At 31.8% G+C, this 25757-nt stretch overlaps 1 protein-coding gene, 1 long non-coding RNA gene and 1 pseudogene across 2 annotated transcripts; all 3 read left to right on the top strand.

Annotated features, from left to right (window-relative positions):
* The first annotated feature begins 8718 nt into the window (after positions 1-8718).
* On the top strand, positions 8719-16832 carry LOC128193196 (zinc metalloproteinase/disintegrin-like). The gene is given in 17 exon segments (XM_052866521.1): positions 8719-8891; positions 9165-9373; positions 9811-9885; positions 10043-10181; positions 10444-10552; positions 10675-10768; positions 10898-10972; positions 11186-11337; positions 12556-12699; positions 12904-13059; positions 13207-13348; positions 13484-13603; positions 13778-13829; positions 14378-14536; positions 15258-15449; positions 15888-15925; positions 15927-16832. Coding segments are annotated over 17 exon segments (2001 nt in total). The 5' UTR covers positions 8719-8788; the 3' UTR covers positions 15969-16832.
* Positions 16833-17785: 953 nt separating this feature from the next.
* On the top strand, positions 17786-20613 carry LOC128193199 (uncharacterized; annotated as a pseudogene).
* A 506-nt stretch (positions 20614-21119) lies between these two features.
* Positions 21120-24682, top strand: LOC128193188 (uncharacterized). The gene is made up of 3 exons (XR_008244602.1): positions 21120-21147; positions 21903-22060; positions 22278-24682. It is a non-coding gene; the product is annotated as an uncharacterized LOC128193188 (long non-coding RNA).
* Positions 24683-25757: the final 1075 nt, after the last annotated feature.

Raw genomic sequence — 25757 nt, 5'->3', positions numbered from 1 at the left:
AGTCTCATAAACTGTAAGTGACCAAGACACAAAACTTACACGGATGATAGACATTTGATAAAAGATGTGTTTAACCGTTTTTATTTTGTCAACCGTCACTTCCGGTCCACACCGGAAGAGTTCAAACAATTCATGTTGTTTAAGAGATTTACTGCTTCTGTTTGACAAAGTAAGACAAATTGATAGTCAATTAAGTCCTGTTGTCTAATGGTTATGAAATACTGAGAGAAGCAATGTCTTACAGTTAAATTGATACATGTATATCAAAACGGAAGACCTTTTTGTTGCTTTTGCAACAAGAGTCTAGTTATTATTATTTTTTCCCCCTTTTTTTGTCCACAAGATTTCTCAGAGATGGCTCGATAGATTTTCTGCATCAGGACTGAAAGAGAACGATAATATCTCTAGGGCTTTTTTTCATTTTTTCAAAATTCACTTCCCGTCGTCCGTTTCCTGTCCCGAGACATAAAGCTATGGACAATGAGATCTCAGGAACTATAAAGACTTGAACCTCCAAACTTTGAGGGATGATAGACCTATAGTTGTAGATGTGTTTAAACTATTTTGTTTTGTTTGTCGTAGCTTCCGGTCGTCACCGGAAGCACTTCAAAAATTACATTTTTACGCATTTTATTTGTTTAACACAGAATTGAAATATAAGTATACACACTTTCATTAGTCATCTATCCGATGATTAATAAACAAACAAAAAATTACTTCCAGTGAGATATCTCAAATATCTCAGGTAATCTTTTTAAAACAAATATTAATACAGCGATATCTCATAAATTGTAGGTGACCAAGACACGAAACTTACATGGATGATAGACATTTGATAAAAGATGTGTTTAACCGCTCTCATTTTGTCAACCGTCACTTCCGGTCCACACCGGAAGAGTTCAAAAAATTCAAGTTGTTTAAGAGTTTAACGGTTTTTGTTTGACAATATAAGATAAGTTGATAGCCAATAAAGTCCTGTTGTGTAATGTTTAACAGATACCAACTTTCATTTTCATCGAACACTTCCTTTTTGACCGTTTCCTGTCCTGAGAAAAAAAACCTTATTTCGATGAGATCTCAAAAACGGTGACGACTTGAACAATAAAACTTTGTGGGATGACAGACCTATATATGTACATGTGTTTACATTCTTCTGTTTTGTTCGGCGTAACTTCTGGTTGTCACCGGAAGTACTTCAAAATTAACTACTTTTACGCATTAAATTTCCTTTTGCCATAGAATAGATGTATAAGTATAAATCTATACATAGGTTATCAATGCAATTAATGTTATATCAACAAAAAAATTCTACTTCCCGTGAGATATCTCAAATATCTCAGGAAGCTTTTTAGAAACACACTTTGTACAAACCAGATCTCAGAAACTATAAGTGATCAAAGCACAAAACGTTCATGGATGATAGACATTTGACTGAAGATATGTTTAACTGGTTTTATTTTGTCTTTCGCCCCTTCCGGTCCACACAAGAAGAGTTCAAACAAATCAAACTTTTTATCAGCTAAACTGTTTTCCTTTGATATTTGTAGTGAGCTCGATGAACAATAATGTACAAAAGGCAAGTAAACAAAAAATATTTAATACAATTTACATTGAGCACTTCCGTTTGTCCGTTTCCTGTCCTGAGACAAAAAACCTTATTTCGACGAGATCTCAAAAACGGTGTCGACATGAACAATCAATCTTTGTGGAATGATAGACCTATTAATGTACATGTTTTTACACTATTTTGTTTTGTTCGGCGTAACTTCCGGTCGTCACCGGAAGCAATACAAAAATTATGTTTTTTCTTTATTTATTTACATGGAATGAATATATCAGTGTACAATCTTAGATGTGTCATCTTTATAATGTTAAATATTCAAATAACTGTTACTTCCGGTGAGATATCTCAAATATCTCTATGTAGCTTTCCTTTTTACAAATTTGATGCCAGCAAGATTTTTGTCACTGTAAGTGAATGAGACACAAAGCTTTCATGAATGATAGACATTTGATCGATGATAAGTTTAGAGGGTTTTATTTTGTCAACTGCCACTTCCGGTTTTCACTGGAAGGATTCAAATAAATAATATTTTTAATAAGTTTAACTGGATTTCTTAGGTGTTTCATCTAGCCTGATAAACAGTGATGTACGCTAAGCAAATGTACGAAAAATAACAGCTTTTTTTTTTTATTAATTACTTCCGTTCGTCCGTTTCTCGTCTCCAGACAAAAACTATTGCTTCAAAGAGATTTCAGACTTGGCATAAACGTTAACAACCAAACTTTGAGGAAAGATTGACTTATGATTGTACATAAGTATAACCTGTTTTGTTTAGTTCGGAATTACTTCCGATCGTCACAGAGAGTACTTCAAAAATTGATTTCTTTTTCAATCTCGTTGTTTTACATATATGTAACGTCTGGATATAACATTCACAATAATTATCATATCAACTATTTTCTCTATGTAAGAGAAGCAATGTCTACGGTTAAATTGATTCATGTATATCAAAACGGAAGACCTTTTTGTTGCTTTTGCAACAAGAGTCTAGTTTTTTTATTTTTTTAAGAATACCAGTATTTCATCTACGCTGGGGCATGTGCTATCCTTCTTGCTTTGTTATTCATTGTTTGTGTTTGCTGTCGTCGTAAAAAGAGGAGATCAACACCAAAATCAACAAACAAAAACCCTTTGCATGAAATTACTAACTATGCTATGGTAAACCATTTCTATACTTTATAGCATATATTTCAAATATTGGAATTTGATCATTAATCATTATTCAAAAATGGTATACTCGCTTAAAGATCTCTATCAAGATGTTGCCATCATTTGCATTTGTTTAATTATTTCGTCATCATCAAAACAAAGCAGTTTTCCTTAATGTATTTAAACAATGATATGAAATATTAGTTTAAGTGATTTTACATCAAATGTCATTATTTTCAGGATGACTATAACAACCACAGAAGAAACAACTATGCTAAATATTAAAATAGTGTTAGCAACCTACGTTAAATATCAATTATGATTCATTTTGCCTAGATCAGTATTTGTGTTCATTTTTATCATCATAGCTATATGGTTTTACAGTTATATATCGTTATAATTTCACCTAACTCACTGAGAAGAGACTTTGTTACAAGTGGATATCCGTCTTTGTCACTTACACACAAAACATTAAAGTTATCTGTTGGCTAGGTATTTGTGTATAACTTGCATGTATTTTCTACCTTAACGCTGACTGGATCTAATTCGTTGCTCTGTGATTACGATATGACTCCTCTTTTTTAGTTTCTTCCTTTTAATAATTGTATATTTTTTAACGAATCACGAATTTGTATTTTTACATGGTTGTCTCAAAATAAGGTGGATGCAAATGCCCTTCCGTCTCTTTTATTTTTATAACAATGATGAAACATGCGCATATAGTAATTGAACTGTAGCATAGAATTCATTGATGTTACTATCAAAAATGTTATCTTTGACATTAATTCAAATGTTTAACTTTTAAGCTTTGCAATGATTTTCATGGATTCATTATTGTTTGAAATCTATAAGCCTTGGGATATTTCAGAATGTAGTTATTTAAAAGGTTAAAGATTTAATGGCAGCTCTACATCTCTTTAAATTTGTTGTGGTGGATTTGATATATTGACGTTAATCACAGATTCAGTTCATCTAAAAGCATGATGCAATAAAGAAATGTTATTATCGACATCTGTTTCAATTACAACAATGAACGAACAAACAACGACTTTGACAGATCAAACAATTTTTAAAAAATACGAACTACGACAGGTTACATCAACTATTTTAATCCGACATTGCAAACACATACATTATTAAAATGACACTAAACCAATAAAAACTGGAATTATAACAATAACGCTCTACCAACAATTGATAACAAGATATTATTAAACTATTAGATTTTGTCACTGAGTGACTACGAAAATATATTTGGCGAACCCAAGTTGCCTATGAAATTGCTCAAACCCAATATATTTTCGGAGTTAGCCAGTAACAAACCTAAAAAGTGATTTGTTTCCCCCGAGGACTATCAAACTAGACGTTATGGTTTTTTTTTTAAATCGATGCTCTAACAAATCCATGTAAAAGAGGCATTTATACATCTCGTCCTTGTTTACAATCAATTGCTATTTAATTTTAAATGCTTTCTCTTTTTTCTTTGATGAGGCATAATCAAATCTTGACGCTGCTCGTTATGCATTTAATGTTATGAAATGTCGAGATAAGTAGGTGAACCGTTGGTCATATTGCTTAATATAAATCTTACAGTCGGACATAGAAATAAATCCAGCCGTTACATGCCATCTTTAAAGCAATGAAAGTGTGACGTTTCAGTCCGAAGAAAAATAACTAATTATAAACTTACCTAGGCTATAAGTGAAAATAATGTACTCAGCAATTGCACAATGCAATCTCGGAAGTATTAACTAAAGAATGTAAAAATAGAACAAGAATACCATATCAATACATCAGATGTAGACTTACAATGACCAATTGACATACGTGCTCTTTTAAGTTGGAACGATACCAACTGTTGTTCGGTCAACATCTGGTAAACCGTGCACAGTAGTTGGAGCCAGACAATTGCTTACACAATGAGCCCGACTATGGGGAAAATGTATTGCTGAAATAAATGACATCGTGTTTCTCTGTATTTCAATCATTTTCAAAATGAAAAAAAAATCAACTGAAAGGGAATTATTTTTGCGTTACATTCGAGTATACTATCATGTAAGCTTTTGGAATCATCTTACTGAAAAAGTTGTGTTTTGATATTTAATTTGTTCTAAATTTCAATATAATTTCTCGTTTTCGTTAAACTTTTATTAGCTCACCTGAGCTGAAAGCTCAAGTGAGCTATTCTGATCACATTGTGTCCGTCGTCCGTCTGTCTGTCTGTCTGTAAACTTTTTACATTTTGAACTTCTTCTCTAAAACCGCTTATCCAATTTCAACCAAATTTGGCACAAAGCATTCGTATGGGAGGGCAAATATAAATTGCAGAAATTAAAGTCCGATCTGTATTCAAAGCGGAGAAAACCTTGAAACTGTAGAAAAAGGGGGTGCATTTTTAAAAATCTTCTTCTCAAGAACTACTGAGTCCAATTCAACGTAGTTTAGCATAAATTATCCTTATGGGAAGGAAAATATAAATTGCAAAAATTAAGGGCTAATTCTGTTTCAAATCTGAGTTATTAAGAAAATAATAATAAAGGAGAGTTTAATAGCTTCGGGTTCGGCATCCGGTAAATTGGGTAGGCAAGAATTGGCCTGAGCAAAACAAAAGATTAGCAGTTATTAATCTGCCAATCTCAAAAAAAAATTCAGGATATTTGATGGACCAGTATATTTGTATTCGCTGTAAATATTGCTGCAAAATAATGCGTATTTGGAATTGACGATTGCCGATCTGCCCCGGCTTTTATTTTGCCACGGCCCGGGTTTGCATACCCATTTTACCAAGACTCGTATTCCATACTTCTAAAACGAGGTTCTTTGTTTAAAGCAGCCATGCATGACATTATACGAAAAAGGGTCGATCTGACTATGATGAATTTGCTTGTTGTGCATCAGTTCGCGTATAAAGGGAAATTTTTGAAACATGCGAAACATATTGGTGCCGATTTTGTGAAGTAAATTGAGGCTAAATATTTCAATGCATTGACAGTTTTCACACATGGTGTTGATGTTAGCTTGTTCTGATTTTCGTTTCGTTTTCATTATTTATGCTTTGTAACCTGGGAACTATCGTCTGTATTTCGTGATTTTTACGTATCAAATCAAACAGAGACTTCCGTAAATCAAACAGTTAACCTGCGCAAATTAAGCAAAATCTGATGTATCAAAAAAGTACTAAAATACAATTCATTCTATCGGTAATTCGGCATTATCTTTTGCGTAATGGTTGATTAATGCAATAGGTTTTGTTGAGATGCTCGGCATTTTCTCGAGTTTATTCAGTTTAAATAGAGTTTAATATCGCTGACGGAAATGTGTAGGTATATACATCTATATATACAATTCATTTCGAAAAAATAAATTGTGTTCTTTATTTGTTATAGGGCATGTTTCTTGTGTTTAATTGTTTACAATTTCTATTTACTAACCATATTTGAGTGTTAAGCTTCAAATTATAAGCAAGATACAGATATTTGCTCACTACTCTATGTTTGTACACAGATCTTAAAAACTAAAGATTAAAAAAGTAAAAAAATTGTTAATATTTATTAAGAAAATTGTCTTCTGTTCTTCCAGAAATCAACTTTAACAACTTATTGTATTGTAAACTTAACCTTTTTCGTCATTATTACTCCTACTCACTATTGAATTCAAAATCCACTGATATTCCCAAAAACTGACTGACATTGTCTGACATCTACTGTATAACCACTGTACCCTACTGTAAATCCACTGTACACCCACTGTACAGAGCTACTGTACCACACTGTATCCCACTGTACCCTACTGTACAGAGCCACTGTACTCCACTGGACAGCACTGTACCTACCCACTGACTAGTACTGTACATGTGATCCTTGACTGTGTTTGTGTACATTTGTATAAACTGATTTTGAACCTCAAATACCAGTGAACTGGTCTTGAGTGAATAAAAGAATTGAAAATCTTAGGCCATTCTTTTTTTTTCCTTTTTAAATGCTGAATACGAAATACCAAGTTAAACATCTTAAGCTGAATGTAATAAACTCATGTTAACAAAATATGACTCAAACCTAGGCGAACTGTGAGCTCTGTATCGTGCTTATAATTCTACGATTGACGCTGAAATTCGGTCGTTCTTTTGACTACATAAACGACAATTGCAATGACTGTACATACGTTAACACAACAACAATATCCAAACCACTATTCAATTGTAACAATAACTGCTGATATTGAATAAATGGTCGTATAAAACACTTGGTTGTGATACACACGTGCATTAGCGATATTATGATATTTCATCTTATTGTTAACCAACGCGGCCAACTTATATACGGATTAATAAGGCTATATACCTTGCTATTCCAAATCAGTAAATGCTAGAATGATGGTTTCAGCATTCCAAAATAGAAAAATTTCAAGCAAAGATTGTTAATTTCAATTGACCGAAAAAAACATATACACGCGTAAAAGATTCATAAACATATTTTGAGTAAAGTAATATTTCGTCTGCCGTTTTAGAAGTGATAATTTTTAGTCGCTTTATTGTAACCTCGTATGAACCGTCACATTCCCAGCAACAATGTTATATAAAAATAACCATGTCTGAAATCAGTTGATCTTTTGGTGTAAATCCATAAATATACGTATGTCACAATCTGGGAATCAATCATATATTCATATTGACAGCTCTTACAAAATGATTGCATTTTTGATACACCTTTTACAAAATATTCACTCTTACTGATAGTTTCTTCTTAAATGAGATTAATTTGTTTGTTATATATTTTGAAATCCCGAAAAGTAGTTTCTTCTTAAATGTGATTAATTTGTTTGTTATATATTTGAAATATTTTGATAAGTAGACAAGCCCTAAGATATTTATGTTGTACAGTTTGAAACCAATTTATATTACAGTTTGATATCAAGAAGAATGAAGAAAACAACTGATATTAAAATTTCCACAAAAATACATGGATATCTACTTAAACACAGAAACCCCCTTGTTACATCAGTATTTGTTCCTTATTTGTATTATTCGTTAACAATTTCATTTTCTTCCCCGTCCTGTTCTGTCTCTTAGCAAAGCACAGTTGTAACTCAGGCATGGTTTGTTTTTTTATTACAAATAAAGTATATGTATGTTTGTTTACAATCTAGGCCAAGAGTAAACATCATTTTTTTCCTTGTCAAAAAAAACTTTTTCATATTTGTCAAAAATATTTAGGTTACATGCATACAGGGTTTCTTTCAACGGTTGAGTGCTTTATTCTTTTTTCATTTTTATGATTTTGTTACTCTTCTTATTTTCAAAAAGTGGGAGTATGATATAATTAAGTGTACCCTTACTGTGATCAGCTTTCAGTGTCAACCTGGTGTTGATTTATTTTTATTTCGTTAAATGAGTCAGCATATCAAAGGAAGTGATTATGGTTTCATCAAACTGAATTTAAGTCTTAAAATTCGTAGAGCTGGGAGAGCTTACATGAAGTTTGATTTAATATATCATTATGTGATGATATTACATGTATAAAAGTAATTTTGGGATCCTGATGGCAAATGTTCACGTCCTTTGAATGAAATGTATATGTTTCCATATTTATTTGTTTATATGATAATTAATGTACATCGAGTCGACAAAATTAATGCAAATCATTATCGGATATCCGTATTTTTATTGCATAGGTGATATTGTTTATGGTTTTACTTGATAATTTGTATACCGTTAAATATTCATTTACTGTAAAGCAGTATCTAAACAGGTAGTTATTTCCTTTGTTTTACTTCCTTCTTTTTTGTTAGTTAAAGAAATCATTTTGACATCTAGATAGACATCAAATATGAGAAAGCTACCCGTGTTCATAGTCTCGCTTTGTGTTTGTTAATAATAGATATATGATTATAAAAAAGACAAGGACATAAAGGTTAAGATACCAGTAAATAAATTATTGTACTTCGGTTACCATTTCCATGTTTCCTTATCAATTCATATAATAGTTTAGTATATATCAACAGTTCCTTCGTGTGTGCACATTGTTAGTTTTTCTTATGAATTATAAATAAAGCAGTACGTTATCTGCTATAGCAAGAATGTTTTCACTTTGGATGAATCAAGGACTGATTTTAATGGTAAAAATGCACCTACTTGTCGGATTTTTTCCGGATTTTCAAGCCAAGGAAAACATAAACTGGGGTAATTATTTCTCAGTAGATTTCTTAATATTAAAAAAATGATAACATTTTTAAGATATAAATAAGAATTTGTTCACGTACGGAATTCTCGTCACAGGTATATAACAGCTTTATAATATTTTTAATAGATCTGAACAAACTTAGATATCAATCGTGGTTACTTACACAAACTTGTATTAAAGATTTTTAATCTTTCAGAACAGTTGCTAACTGTATTCTTTGGTTAGCTTTGCAATGCATAACACTCTGTGTGGTATCGATATTTCTACTCTAGTTGATGTCATGATCAAGGTATCTACGAACAGAGGCAGAATTCTGAGGTCCACTGCCTTGCCCAGACAATTGCTCGTAAGCTTAAACATGAGCACTGATCAGCTGATCACATTTGATCTGAAAGAAAATGGGGAAATCAACTCGAATATACCAATTTATACAACAGACACGGATGGGAAAATAAGGGTGCAACAGCCTGCATCATTAGAAGTAGGGGCACAATGCTATTTATAAGTTGTATTAGTCTTTGCACGTATTTATTTATTTGTGAAACTAGAAAGGCAAACTGAGTAAGGCTGTGAATAGTCTTTATGACGTCTTGTTCATTATGACGTATAGTTGCTGTTTTAAAATTTAGCTGTCCGACAGATTATCTTAGGATCTTGTAGATTGTTTCTGCATCGATAAACTTTAAATATTTAGTTTCATTAACAGAGGCTCGTTTTTAAAGCAATTTGGCCCATAACCGAACAAATTGGCATTAAACATTAAAGAGTGAACAAGCCAACTACTCAAATTTGGTACAGTAACTGCAACTTTGGTTTCAGGTGGAGATTATGTATTTACTTTTTTTTAACAAATGGATAATAGAAGAATGTCATTTCAAACACGTTTTTCATTCTTCAGCATCTTTATTTTTTTTACAGAATGTGAAATACTATCAAGATCAGAAGCACAGCGCTTCTTTTATGATAGAAACAAACTACTCTTCGTCATGCATGGTATGATTAAAGCTATCAAGAGGTAGTCAAATCATTAGCAATAATACGTGTTATTCTTAAGACAAGGTGACCTTAAACGATGGTCATGAAATCGTAATTTTGATATTCGATGCCACTAATTTAATAAAAAATTAACACTAATACATTGAATATATAGGTTGCAACATTTTTATATCAAAACAACGAGTACATGATGAGACCAGAGCACTGCGTGTCTGATATAGGAAAAGACATGAAGTTCCAATTAGCTAAACTAAACAGAACTCATATATTGCACAGCCAACCTCTCAAGACCGGTAAAATAAATCAAAACATTAACTATTGTAATTAAAGATGCATTTTATTGTGTAGGATATTTTGGTAATAAACTATTCAGTAGTTTAAAAAATTAATTGTTATGCTATCATATTAGTCTCTTTCATTTCTATTCCTAATTGGCTATTCCTGAAGTCAAAATTACTTGACTGACATCCAAAATAATTTTAAATAAAAATGCAAAGCACATGAATACACTAATGGCTTAGGACATAAAAATACATATCAACATATCTTATGCAGATAGTCGCCAACAAATGTTCTCTTCTAACCAACTTGAAAGACACAAACGAGCGAGTACGGACTACAAGATAGAAATGTTCTTCATCATAGACTACTCAATCTACAACTAGTATGTACTACCAGTATGCGTTAAGGAAATAACCACATTGTACTTAAGGGATTGCTTTAAAAATACAATGAAGCGGTAAACAAAATAACAATAGAGCTTCTAAACCTAAATCTAAATTTCAGTTGGTATATACGTAGTGAAGCAACGACCGCCAGTGGCAAAGACAAGGAGGCCAAAAACAGCATTATACAGTTCTACTCCTTCGTTGTAAATGGGGTAATTGGGTCGTTATAATTTGTATCCTTACAGCAAATGTATGAACATTTTTTCTGAATTTTTAACTTTCAATTTTTAATTTACGATACTAGTCTATTATAAATATAGTTATTATATTGCATGTTTTAGATCGATGTTCGTTATAAATCTATACAATCGTGGTTCACAATATCCATTTTGTATTCTGGGATATACATTGCCGATGTACGTATAAAATGATTTATATTAATGAATAAAATGCCTTCTGCATACACATTTTATCTATACTTATGCCTTTTTTGAGTTATTTCAAAAAATGAAATAACGCACCTGCATTATATAAACATTTTTAAACTTATATAAAGAATATTCAAATCTATTGACTATGTCCTAAGAAAAAAGATTACAGTTTTAAATGCAATACTTTCACTGTATTAGGCACCAGAGAAAGCACAGTTCATAGAAAACAATAAAGATACGTCATCTTCCCAAACAATGGCTGACTCAACCGTCGTTCTTAACGCCGTCACTTCTTGGATCAATGGTATGTCTGGAATACCGCCACATGACCATGCCATGATGTTTACCAGGTAAGTAGAGATCTTCGTGTTTAGTTTAAATAAAAGAAAAGAGATTGAATGACTACTACTTTATACAATACCAGTGTTAAGCATATGAACGTAACTTTCATCTTTCTAAGTTAATGTTTTTTCTGTCTTTACGACCAGTTAACTTAAAATATCAAAAAGGAAACGATTTTGTGTTAATTATTTTAAAATCCATATTTATTCATTTCCTAAATCTTAACGTTTTTTTAACCAAAAAATAAATAAATTGAAATTGGTACAGGGTTCATGATTAAAACTGATAAATTAGGTAGGGTACAGGGGAGTCTATCAATTTTATTTTGCTATTGTATCAGCTGAAAACCAGGAGAGTGGTCATGAACAATAAGTACAGTGTATAAACGTTCGAGTAATTTTATTTACATTTAAACTCCCTTTTCGAAAGTCGTTTTTTATGAAACGGTTTTTTAAATTGTTATGCAAACATGCCGTATATTTTGAGTCTTTTCTATACTTTTTTCTAAAACTATTATAAAGCTTTGTATAAAATTTATGTAATTAAAATAGGTTACAAAAACCTTTGAAATTGTATTTGAGAAAACTGAACATGTTTGTCACAAAAGACTCAATAAGCTTGAATTTTAGTACATATTTCGGGTTGGATACTGTTTTAAGCTCATGGCTTTAGTGAGCCTCTCTGATCGAAATTTATCCGGCATTTGTAAGTGTTGTTGCTGACCGTGCCGTTAAGTTTTCAGTTATGTGTATATGTTCTTTAGAACTGCTGATATTTTTTTTCGGAACCTGACACACAGCATTTTGGATAAACAAATATTATGTTTATTAAGATGTATTGCCTTTATTCGTTCAATAGAAATAATACAATTAAGATACACGTATTGTGAAATATCAGAATCTCAGAGGTAAGAAAATAACCTCAAATGGGTGTTCTTCATAGAAATACTAGTAAATGTTTAAAGAAAAGTCCGATGTTTTCAATCACAAACCAAAATATTAATAGGTATGAAAAGGAGACACAATGGGTTTAAAACATTTTACCTGGGTAACCCCCTCTCTACGTTTGCAAGTTATTATGGCCAGCAATGTGGCCCATAAACAACTTATTTGTGATGCACATCTTGACGCTTATGATTACATGCATGTTCTGATGTCCTGTTATATGCATATATGCGACGGAAGATCAAAGAAACATATCTTAAACATGACAATCTTTTCACAAAGGTATGACTTTACCAACAAGGGATCTTCTAGCAATGTGGGACTTGCCTACGTATCAGGCATGTGTTCAGACCAGTCGGTATCGGTGGTGGAAGACCACTTTGATTTTTCTGTACTTACATCAGCTGCACATGAATTAGGACATGGGTATTCAATAAAAACACGTTAACAATCGTTCCTATTTTATTTTTAATGTACATATTTAGGTTTAAAGATTCAGGTAATATTTTCTTAAAACTACCGTTGTCTGTAAAATGTTAAATTCATTTTCAATTTCATTTTCGTTCTTGTACGTTTTGAAATTCAGATATAGTTTTTTAATTTGTTTTTCGATGATATTCCATCTGCCAGACTAGGTGCTCAGCATGACGGCAGTGGTAATGCGTGTGACAGCGATGATTCTTACATAATGTCAGCAGTCAGTAGGCCAGTGCAAAACCAAAATCCATGGAAATTCTCAACATGCTCTGTCAACTATTTTACAACCTTTATAAACAAACTTAACCAGTAAGCATCACATTAAAGAATGATAATTATCTATATGTTCGTCTAACTATTTACTGCTCTCAAATACTTTTTTAAGTTATCGTGTAATTTTATGCATCATTGTATATAATTTTTTTAAGTTGGCAACAATTATTTTTGTTAAAACAGAGAAGATAAAAACTGCATGACTGTATTAAGTCCTAGTTATGACCCTGGAACACTTAAACAGTATACGTCACTTCCGGGAGAAATTTATGATGCTGATTCTCACTGTCGACACATCGTTGGACCAGGTTCTTCGTTTTGTAGGGTAGGGTCGTATGAATCTTAAAATACAGAGAGAGAGAGAGAGAGAGAGAGAGAGAGAGAACATAAATTGGAATACGACTTAATAAGAAATCGAGTTAATAATCTGATATGTATATTCATAGCTTATGTATCACAGGGTCTTTATGATGGTAACTTTTCGAGTATCTGCACTACACTTTGGTGTCGGAAAACAGACGGAAGTGGTGGTTGTACTTCTGCTGTTGCAGGAAATGGCCTTCGGTGTGGAAATAAAAAGGTTCTAATTTTACTTAGATTGATTTTTTCTTAATTTGTAAAACGAAGGATATCGCTGCTCACTTTACTTTTTTTCCATGTATATATATATATATATATATATATATATATATATATATATATATATATATATATATATATATATATATATATATATTTCTTTTCTTTTTTTCAGTGGTGTATTTCTGGCAAGTGCAAGTATGATGAGTGTGCGCCTCCTGGAGATGGTATATACTAGTTATTTCAAGAGAATATCTTTACCAAATCTTTTTCATGATCAAATTGCAGATATAGTTAAAAGTGTATTTTATTTAACAGATCAAACAACAATAATCTTTGCTAAACATTGAATTTATGTTCAGTTTTGTGGCTCAGTAGACTGTCAAGGGGTCCGCAGTACCAGACTTTAATTAGAATTTTGTTCAATACAATCATGAAAATTGTTTTTTGTTATCAGCTTTTTGAAAAAGAAAAAGGTATCGTAAGAGATTTTGTTGACTAGGAACAAAGCTGGAAAGAATTTTAGTAAATACACTAAAACATTTATCCCAACGTTTTACATTTGGCAACACTCTAGCTTTCTTATCAGGTGCAATTCAATCAAAGTACTTATATTTATTTGGTATGACATTATACAATGCCACAGAAACAGACATATATGCATTATACTAGTAACTCGTGTATCAAAATTATATAGCAATATTAGCATATGATAACAAAAAAACGACGAACGTCAAGACTCAAGTAAAATAGATGGTTTTTCATTATATTGTAGATGCTTGCTTATATGGAGATGCTAAAGGAGTAGTCACGACTTATAGCAGTAAAGAAATCACTTGTTCTTTTGAGGACATAAGTGATTATCCATCGGTTTGTTATCACGTAAAAGACAAATGCTGCCAGCAATGCAGACACTTCTACACCGGAATAGCAGGTTTGAAACGATTTGATGGTTACCTGCATTTTCATCCCAAACAATCACTTCTACGTAAAATTCTGGATCAAGTTTGTTATTTATTAAGGTCTTCCGTTGGAAAAGTTTCTTTTTCCCTATTATAATTATTATTATTTTTTTTTTCTGTCACGTTTTCTCAAAAACGCTTCAGCCGATTTTTATGAAACTTTCAGATCTTATTCATGAAAAAATTTGTAAGAAAATTACACGAGCTTTTTTTGGTCGTCACTTCCGGTACCGAGATATTAAAGATTTTACGTTTTTGCTTGTTCACAATTTTTCTCAAAAAGTATTTAAGATAGAACCTTCAAATTTTCAGAGATGGTAGAAAGTGAACGGTCGCAGTGCCCTTTGCATATATTTTCAACCCAAACAATCACTTCTACGTACAATTCTGGGTCAAATTTTGTTATTCTAAAATTTAGAAACTTTCAAATTGTCTCGGACCTTCCACCCACATTTTCCATAACTAGGAAGCGATAAAGAATTAATGGGCCAATTGTTCTTGCCAAGACTATTACTTTAAAGTATAGACAAGCGTTGCTTGTCATTTCAATGGTATCGAAAGACTCTAAATCTGATTTTTTGAAAAGATAAGTAACTAAATGAAAAACATTATAATAGCTGAAAAATATTACTTTGCCAAGAATGCTATATGCAGACATATAACTTCAATGTGTGATCTGATTTTTCTCTTTAGGGTGTGAGTATGGAGACAGAGCTTCTGGTTGTTATACTCGTATTTGTCCGGTTAATCCTTCCGTTTGCTGTGGTACATGTTATAGTGGTCCAACACTAACCAAACCCACCCAGAAACCAACAACCAAGTACAATAACCCTTGCAAAACCACAGTTATGACAAATAAGGGTGCAACAAACTGCATCATTAGAAGTGGGGGCACAATGCTATTTATAAGTTGTATTAGTCTTTGCACGTATTTATTTATTTGTGAAACTAGAAAGGCAAACTGAGGAAGGCTGTGAATAGTCTTTATGACGTCTTGTTCATTATGACATATAGTTGCTATTTTAAAATTTAGTTGTCTGACAGATTATCTTAGGATCTTGTAGATTGTTTCTGCATCGATAAACTTTAAATATTCAGTTTCATCAACAAAGGCTCGTTTTTAAAGCAATTTGGCCCATAACCGAACAAATTGGCATTAAACATTAAAGAGTGAACAAGCCAAATACTCAAATTTGGAACAGTTACTGCAACTTTGGTTTCAGATGGAGATTATGATTTTACTTTTTCTTAACAAATGGATAATAGAAGAATGTCATTTTAAACACGTTTTTCATTCTTCAGCATCTTTATCTTTTTTTACAGAATGTGAAATACTATCAAGATCAGAAGCACAGCGCTTCTTTTATGATAGAAACAAACTACTCTTCGTCATGCATGGTATGATTTAAGCTATCAAGAGGTAGTCAAATCATTAGCAATAATATGTGTTATTCTTAAGACAAGGTGACCTAAAACGATGGTCATGAAATCGTAATCTTGATATTCGATGCCACTAATTTAATAAGAAATTAACAATAATACATTGAGTATATAGGTTGCAACATTTTTATATCAAAACAACGAGTACATGATGAGACCAGAGCACTGCGTGTCTGATAATGGAAAAGACATGAAGTTCAAATTAGCTAAACTAAACAGAACTCATATATTGCACAGCCAACCTCTCAAGACCGGTAAAATAAATCAAAACATTAATTATTGTTTCTTAATTTATTACTTTTGTGTCATTTTGAAAGTGATTAAAGATGCACTTTATTGTGTAGGATATTTTTGTAATAAACTTTTCAGTAGTTTAACAAATGATTGTTATGCTATCATATTACTCTCTATCATTCCTATTCCTAATTGGCTATTCCTGAAGTCAAAATTACTTGACTGACATCCTGAAAACAAAATGATATCATACATATGTAATATGTTCAACTGTTAAGACAAATCGATTCTTTTATCAAGTCGTTTGCCTAACATTTTATATTGAATTTATCCATCCAAAATAATTCTAAATAAATATGCAAAGCACATGAATACACTAATGGCTTATGACATAAAAATACATATCAACATATCTTATGCAGATAGTCGCCAACAAATGTTCTCTTCTAACCAACTCGAAAGACACATCATAGACTATTCAATCTATAACTAGTATGTACTACCAGTATGCGTTAAGGGAATAACCACATTGTACTAAAGGGATTGCTTTAAAAATACAATGAAGCGTAAATAAAATAACAATAGAGCTACTAAACCTAAATTTCAGTTGGTATATACGTAGTCAAGCAACGACCGCTAGTGTCAAAGACAAGGAGGCCAAAAACAGCATTATACAGTTCTACTCCTTCGTTGTAAATGGGGTAATTGGGTCGTTATAATTTGTATCCTTACAGCAAATGTATGAACATATTTTCTGAATTTTTAAATTTCAATTTTTAATTTACGATACAGGTCCATTATAAATATAATTATTACAATGTATGTTTTAGATCGATGTTATAAATCTATTCAATTGTGGTTCACAATATCCATTTTGTATTCGTGGATATACATTGCCGATGTACGTATAAAATGATTTATATTAATGAATAAAAAGCCTTCTGCATACACATTTTATTTATATTTATGCCTTTTTTGAGTTATTTCAAAAAGAAATAACGTACCTGCATTAAATAATCATTTTTCAGTTTTCAGTCACGTGTATATGTTCTTTAGAACTGCTGATATTTTTTTCGTAACCTGACACACAGCATTTTGGATAATCAAATATTATGTTTATTAAGATGCATTGCCTTTATTCGTTTAATTGAAACAATACAATTAAGATACATGCATTGTGGAACATTCTTTTTAAGATTAAAACAGCCAGTTTTATTTAATCTCTTCACAAAACCTTTATATAACTTTTCTACAAGATGTTTGATTTAAATCTGTTTTTGCAAAGAATCTCAGAGCGAGCTGAGAAAATAACTCCAAATGTTCATCAAAAAATTACTAGTAAATGTTTTAAGAATAGTCCGAAATTTTCAATCATAAACCACAATAGGTATAAATAGGAGACACAATGGGGTTTAAACATTTTACCTTGGAAACACCCTCTTTACGTTTGCAAGTTAGTATGGTCAGCAATATGTGGCCCATAAACAACTTATTTGTGATTCATTTGCACTACTTTTGCATTTGCACTACTTGACGCTTATGATTGCATGCGAGCTAAAGGAGATGCTAAAGGAGTAGTCATGACTTATAGCAGTAAAGAAATCACTTGTTCTTTTGAGGACATAAGTGATTATCCATGGGTTTGTTATCACGTAAAAGACAAATGTTGCCAGCAATGCAGATACTTCTACACCGGAATAGCAGGTTTGAAACGATTTGATAGTTACCTGCTTTTTCAACCCAAACAATCACTTCTACGTACAATTCTGGGTCAAATTTAGTTATTCTAAAATTTAGAAACTTTCAAATTGTCTCGGACCTTCCACCCACATTTTCCATAACTAGGAAGCGATAAAGAATTAATGGGCTAATTGTTCTTGCCAAGACTATTACTTTAAAGTATAGACAAGCGTTGCTTGTCATTTCAATGGTATGGAAAGACTCTAAATCTCATACTTTGTAAAGATAAGTAACTAAATAAAAACCATTATAATAGCTGAAAAATATTACTTTGCCAAAAATGCTATATGCAGATATATAACTTCAATGTTTATTTGTGTGATCTAATTTTTCTCATTAGGGTGTGAGTATGGAGACAGAACTTCTGGTTGTTATATTTTTATTTGTCCGGCTAATCCTTCCGTTTGCTGTGGAACATGTTATAGTGGTCCAACACTAACCAAACCCCCACAGAAACCAACCATCAAGTACAATAACCCTTGCAAAACCACAGTTATAACAACGACATTACCAACAAATTACAACGCAAAAACCACTTACAACGCAAAAAACACTTACAACGCAAAAAACACTTACAACGCAGAAATCATCTTTTGTGTTTAGATTAAAAATAACTTTGTTGATTGATATAACAGATGATTTGTCAGATGATGAATCAAACGAAAGTGTTAGGTCAAAAGTCCAAGCAGCAGTATGTATGTTTCAATTATTTCATTCAAACATCGTGAATTTTTACGAACATTTTGGATTTATTTAATTCTTTCATGTATCGCATGCGTATCATCATCATTATTGCACAACTTGAAATCATTTTCGATTTGTACTTTTCAGCTTACTTCATTTTATAGCATTAACGGTTTGAAATTCATAAGCTGTACTGTACGAAACATAAGGTTTGTATATCATATTATATTTCTCACATTCTACATTATTATACTAATCTTTTACGTGGAAGAATATCTTCAATTTAATGTACACGTAACATATTAATCCCCTTAACAGAATATGTTCGTCAATTTTTCGCGTACACATCATAATACCCCTGCTCCGAAGGAGAAGGGGGTATACTGTTTATCTGTCTGTTTGTCCGTCTGTTTGTCCGTCTGTCCGTCTGTCTGTCCGTAACAAAAATTTCTGTCACATTTTTCTCAGCATCTATTCATTGTAGATGCTTGAAATTTTTACACTTTTTTGTTTAGGCATGCCATATTGTGAGATATTTTGTTGTACCAATCGGACGTCAATTTCCTGTTAAATGACGACTTTGTCTAATTTTACCCTAAAATTCAAAACAAATTTTCGTCAAAAATTTCTTACCAACTATATATTTATCGCAGATGCTTGAAATTTTAACACACTGTTTTGGCCATGCCCTATCGTTGGATACTTTTTATACTAATCAGATGCAAACTTCCTGTTAAATGCCGACTTTGCTTATTTTGCATATTCACATTAGAGCGGGGGTATTACAAGTGAGCATTGGCTCACAGATATCTTGTTTTATCTGTGAATGTGTTGTAGAAAAGGCAGCTTTAAAGTTGAGTATCATGTTGACACAGCAATAGATTCACAGTTAATAACCAATATGACAGCCCTCTCTAAAAACATGGCTACAGGGAAATCTAAAGTGACGTATGAAGGACAGGAAGTGACTGTATCGACTGTAATTCTTGAGGACACATCAGGAAAAGCTCGTAAATTGCCTTTCATTTGCTTGACCGTAAAAGTAAAAACCTGTCAATTTTATTTATGTTTATACATGAGTGTCACAGCTTTGTTGTTTGAAAACAAAACTATAAGAAATCTACAAAATCTTTGAAGTTGACTTAAATTGCAGCAATCCGGCACTTTTCAGTTAACTAAGTTGCATATTGGATAACCAAGAATTCAAATGAAAAAATATATATTAAAGGCCTTACACCTCATTTCACCTTAGTTACTATATAGTCTGTCCCAAGTAATTGCTCTGGTCATTTTCCGATGATTTTTTATTTTAGAAAATACCTGTCAATAAAGTACAAATCAAATACATAAAAGAGAAAATATCCAAGATTTCTTCTTTAAAACATTATCTGGTTATCTCCGAAGAATTCCACATGAACAAAAACAAACATCCTACAGAGATTCAAAATGGGAAATGCTAACATATTTTTCCCTTTCGGAAGTTCTCGGGCTATCTCGCAGATCAATCGGGGTTCTTAATGTTGTTTGCAAGGCAAAATCATGTCAGACTTTCTATTTTGGGTTGTGTATTGAAACCTAAAGCGGTAGAGGGGTGTTTCAGTTAAGATAATCGGAACTTTTTTTTATAGTGAATAGATGTAGTTTAAGATTTATGATTATCGAGATACATTGTATAACGCAGAAAGTGGGGGAAGCCGAAACTTGGAACAAAGTATACATGTAGTATTCGTGATTTTATCACAACTTCAAAAAAAAATAAAAAATAATGGTAAATATATGAAATAAGGATTCGTGAACTTAAGAACTATGTTAATCAAATAATAATGTTGTAAATTTTCTTATGTCAAGTGATTGTTGAAAACGGTACAACATCATGCGAATTTAAAAAACAAGTGAGTCCTTGTCTACCCGGTCACGTGTGTACAGAAACAAGGAATGGACCTGTGTGTAGGTAAGCAAAATAACCTACATATTTTGAACATTCTTGATATGGTTATTTATATTTTGCCATTGTTTCTACTCATATCGACTCTTTATTAGCCTCAGACTTTTTCAGAATCAATTCACCATTTTTACATGTAAACAAACTGCATCGCTTCACAAAACGGGGCTGGTGATATTGTTTAAAGCGATATCAGAGGCACGTTAAGAAACGATATCCGTATAATATTGTCCAAGAAATATTTTGGAATGAAATATTTTTACAGAAAATGTTCGGAAACAAGATTATTCAAACCAAATCTAGAGCATAATTTTTTGCACGCCGTAAATTGCTGTTTTTTTTACTGAGGGTGCGGGGTGCACTGTAGCTCCCAGGTTTTGCATCTAATTTTTTTCAGACTGAGAGCTACAGACCTGCAGCTAAAAGGGGTGATGCTTAAATGCTTAAAGTTATGATTATATACACTGTAAAAATATATTCTGAATAATAAAATAAATTAAAACCTAATATTTTGAAGGGAATCTCCAAAGGGAAATACCAATGGTAAGTATCTTTCAAAACTCCAAAACATGCTTTACATTTAAGAGCCATTCTCTGTAGGCATTTAGACACATGTATTTGAGGGTCGGTATGCATACATGTATTTACCGAATTTTCTCAAATTTTAACATGAAGCATATTATCATATACCAATTTAACACTTTTATAACAAAGTTATAACAGTTTTAAAAATTTTGCACTACCATTTATCATATTAGTTAGAATGACTGTCACAGGATGAAGCTCTGCCATTCAGTCAACCAAATGTTAACTGAAATGTCTTGAATGGTGACTGATTGGCATAGATATGCCATTCAGTCAACTAAATGTTACCTTTCAGTTACATATCAGTTGACTGAATGCCACAGCTTCATCCTGTGTTTATTTCTAAATTGATTCTTCAATTTACAATCCGATTATCAAAGGTATCACAAGATTGTATTTTCATTCTAAGCCTCGATCAGCAACAGTTGTAGTCTGGTGAAACAAATCCATGTATATAGTAAATTCGCTATAGTTATTATTGCGAACTCGTTTTACGGATATATTAACAAAATACGGATATAAAAAGGTAAATCCATTGGTCCCTAGCACTTTGCTATCATCGAGGTTTTATTGTATTCATTTTTCTTTATTGTATCAAGGGCTTAAAAGTACTTGGTAAACGACTTCGGGAAAATTGTATACAATCACGAGTTCTTGTGTATTTAGAACAAACTGGAATCAAATTGATTCTTTCTAATAATGTTTACTTTCAGAATACATGTACGTCAATATCTTCATCTACGTTGGTATAGTTGCAGCTCTATTAATATTGTTTCTGTTATATCTTGTCTACATTTACTGCTATCGAAAAAATAGGAATTCGAAACCAAATACCGCAAGTAAAAAACCCGGATCTACAAACATTTATATGGTATGAAAATTATCAATATAATCAATTAACATTAATTTAAAACTGCACTTAAAAATTGCCTAACATTAATAATAGTCGCCTTGTCAAAAATACATTTTAAGTTTACATCTTCATTGTTTTAATTATAGTTATTTTTGTCATACACTTTTGATTGATCCGATTTGGAGGCGCATAAACTCGTCAAGATTTTCATGTGGGCTTTTATTCTTATTTTCAGAATGATTTATACTACAGCCAACGGAGAAGCTCTTATTACGACAAGGCTAAATATTAGAATGTTTTATTAAACAAATTCACAATGTAAATGTGATTATCTCGTGTCGAATACTTATATGTTTAGGGTGATTATAATTTCAAAACAATATGGACTAATATTTGTACATTCAATTAAAAAGTAGAAATGTATCAGAAAGATGAGAAAAGGATTTACAATTCCTATATGTGTTATCACATGCACAACAGATAATGGAAAAATTCTATCAAACTGAATTTTCGAATCTACATACATGTATTATTAATCTGATATCAAAGAAAACGTCATCATTGTTCACGAGTCGGCAGAGACTGTAATTAAAACATTTACTATCTTTGAATTTAATTATATACTACATTTGTTAAAGACTTAATCGTTAAATAGCAGAATAACAACACTTTTTTGTTCCAAAAATTATCAACATTTAACTTTTTCGATCTAAAAAAAAATATTTTTTCATTTCATTTTTCTTTAATTTTTATAGAAATTTCAATATCAAATTATAAAAAGTATATTTGTGGAAATAACGCTTATGTATTTCGTTTGAATATTTATTGAAAGTAACTATATTGACTTATATTTTTTCTATACTGGTATTCATGCGCCTCATGCGACTAAATGATTACTATAAATGATGAAAAACATTTTGTAGTTTTCCTCCAGCAAATGTTTGAATCTATTCGCTCCATCAACATATACTGAATAAGAAACATCGATCAATATTTTTTTAAACCAAAATATGACCAGTTAAGTGTTAAGGAAAAAAGTTTAATGTGTAAATAATCAAGTAGCTGCATTGTTGGCGTCAACCATTTTATTAATCTAGGTTATTATCTCTTCTCTCGATCAAAAGTAGCAACGTTATTTTAGATCACATTGTCTCCAGGTGAGATCACGTGACTCTTTTTTTTACTTACAACATACCCAATACATATTTTAGGCATGTTCTCATAATTTCTTAAATTTTTTGTTTATTTGTTTGTTGAGAAATATTCATCCAGTGTGATAATGAAAAAAAAATTAAGAGTTAATCAGTGTAGCAATTTTTGTAGTTAGAAAAAAAGATGAAATGATCTTTATTGAATTTTCATTGAATATAGAGCCTGTATATTTTGTCTACACAGCTTGTGTATTCAGCAGTTCATCTATATTTCATATAAACTCAATGTCAAAACAAATTGCATGTTTGAAAGAGGCCAATCCTTTAAATAAATGTGTATATAGGGCATCAAGCTTATGACGCAAAGCCCAATCAAACATTGCCGATATGTTTCAATAGTTTACATCAAGAAGTCAATCAAACTGAGCAAAGGATTATAAAACTCACATTATCTGTCAATTCACTACAATTCATGCTCTTCTACACATGTTTATCCTTCTTTAATTACAATATTTCCTTTGGATTTTTTCTCTGATATTTTGTATTCAATTGCTTCGATCGAAGCGTCCCACTGATCCTACACTCTCTTGAGCATTAATGTGCATATTTAAACGAAAAACACCCATGCAAGGATTTCAGCAAAGAGATACAAAATATTGTATAATATATATTCTTGACATATTTCTCTTAAGTGCAGCTATACAAGACTAATTGGTGATTGTTGTAAATGTGAACGACATCGATAAAGATTCCAATCATATATATATATGTGGACTGACTTCAATTCGAGCACTATTTCTAATCAGCCATTACCCGTCGTCTGACCTTGTTACTCTTCAGTACAACACTGTGATGGAATTTGAACATCTTATCCTGCCACTTCTTATGTTAGCGTTATATCATGAAGAAAGAAGTGTGTGACGATGACGGCGTTGATATTTGAGTGATCCGTAACACACCTTCCTCTGTGTTCGCTAACAAGAAAACGTTTTAGGAAAATGAACAGAGACAGCAATTACGATGGAACTCGATAGGGTCTTTTACACGTTAACAATGGCGGCGAACGTACTTTTATATTATACACGTTTTCATTTGAAAAAAAATCGTTTTTAGTGGAATTAAGGTGACAAAATATCATTTAATAGACCATCTCTATTCACGCAAATCTACTCTCTGAGGTGAACAGATAATGATATACTGTGTTTAAACTCAGAATATATATTGAGGAATACATTTAGTTACCTAGGTAACGGGCCTATAAAAAATAGCATTTAAAAATATTAAAGCTTGAGAGTTCGAAAATTTTTCAATTTACATCTTCCGGACACGAACGTCAAATGAAAAGGAAAAAAATCCTGAGCAATAAATATATTGTACTGCCATTGTTGTTAATGACTTGTATTGATTATCCAGCAATAAAAAAGTGTACAGTTCAGCAACGTATGTTTCAAAAAATATTTAATGGCATCTTACTATATCAACACCAAATCCTGAGACGATGTATCAAATCAATAATTTTGTTCGACACTCATTCTGATATATAAAAAAAATAAAGACTGGATGTTTTGATCTCTACCTAAACACTGTTCCATATGTGTTACGTTTATCTATTAAGGAAATCAGAATTAAGCTGCGGCACATATTTAGTGCTATTTAGAACCATTTTAACAAGGCCTCGGACTTTCTGTAGGACGTAGCTAGATAGGTAAAGTTAGCTACTAGTAACTGGCTACTAGAAGTAAAAAAAACCTAGCTACTAGTAACTGGCTACGAGATAAAATAAAAGTTAGCTACTAGTAATTGGCTACTAGTAACTGGCTACGAGAAGTAAGAAAAGCTAGCTACTAGTAACTGGCTACAAGATTAAAGAAACTTGGCTTCTAGATACTTCTTACCGTCCATGGGAGAACACATATATCACTGTCAATTGTCAATATATCTCAAGTAGCTGTATATATAGACTGAAGATATATGCCTGACTTGCTAATATCAACATTCTGCCGAGTCATCCACATAATATTACCACATAATTACTCAGATATCTCTCTTTATGTAGTCAGCTTCTTGTGCGTTTCGTTACAAATATCTTTATTCTTTGGCTGTTTTTTCAATATATCTCAAGTAGCTGTATATATAGATGTAAGATATATGCCAGACATGCTAATATCAACATTCTGTCAAGTCATCTACATAATATTACGACACAATTACTCAGATATCTCTCTTTATGTAGTCAGCTACTTGTGCATTTCGTTAAAAATATCTTTCTTTTTGGCAGTTTTGTCAGTATATCTCAAGTAGCTGAATATATAGATTGAAGATATATGTCAGACATGCTAATATCAACATTCTGTTAAGTCATCCACATAATATTACGACACAATTACTCAGATATCTCTCTTTATGTAGTCAGCTACTTGTGCATTTCGTTATAAATATCTTTCTTTTTGGCTGTTTTGTCAATATACCTCAAGTAGCTGAATACATAGATTGAAGATATATGTCAGACATGCTAATATCAACATTCTGTTAAGTCATCCACATAATATTACGACACAATTACT

This window comes from Crassostrea angulata, chromosome 7, assembly GCF_025612915.1.
Source record: "Crassostrea angulata isolate pt1a10 chromosome 7, ASM2561291v2, whole genome shotgun sequence".
NCBI classification, from domain to species: Eukaryota; Metazoa; Mollusca; class Bivalvia; order Ostreida; family Ostreidae; genus Magallana; species Magallana angulata.
This window is presented reverse-complemented; position numbering and strand designations above follow the sequence as displayed.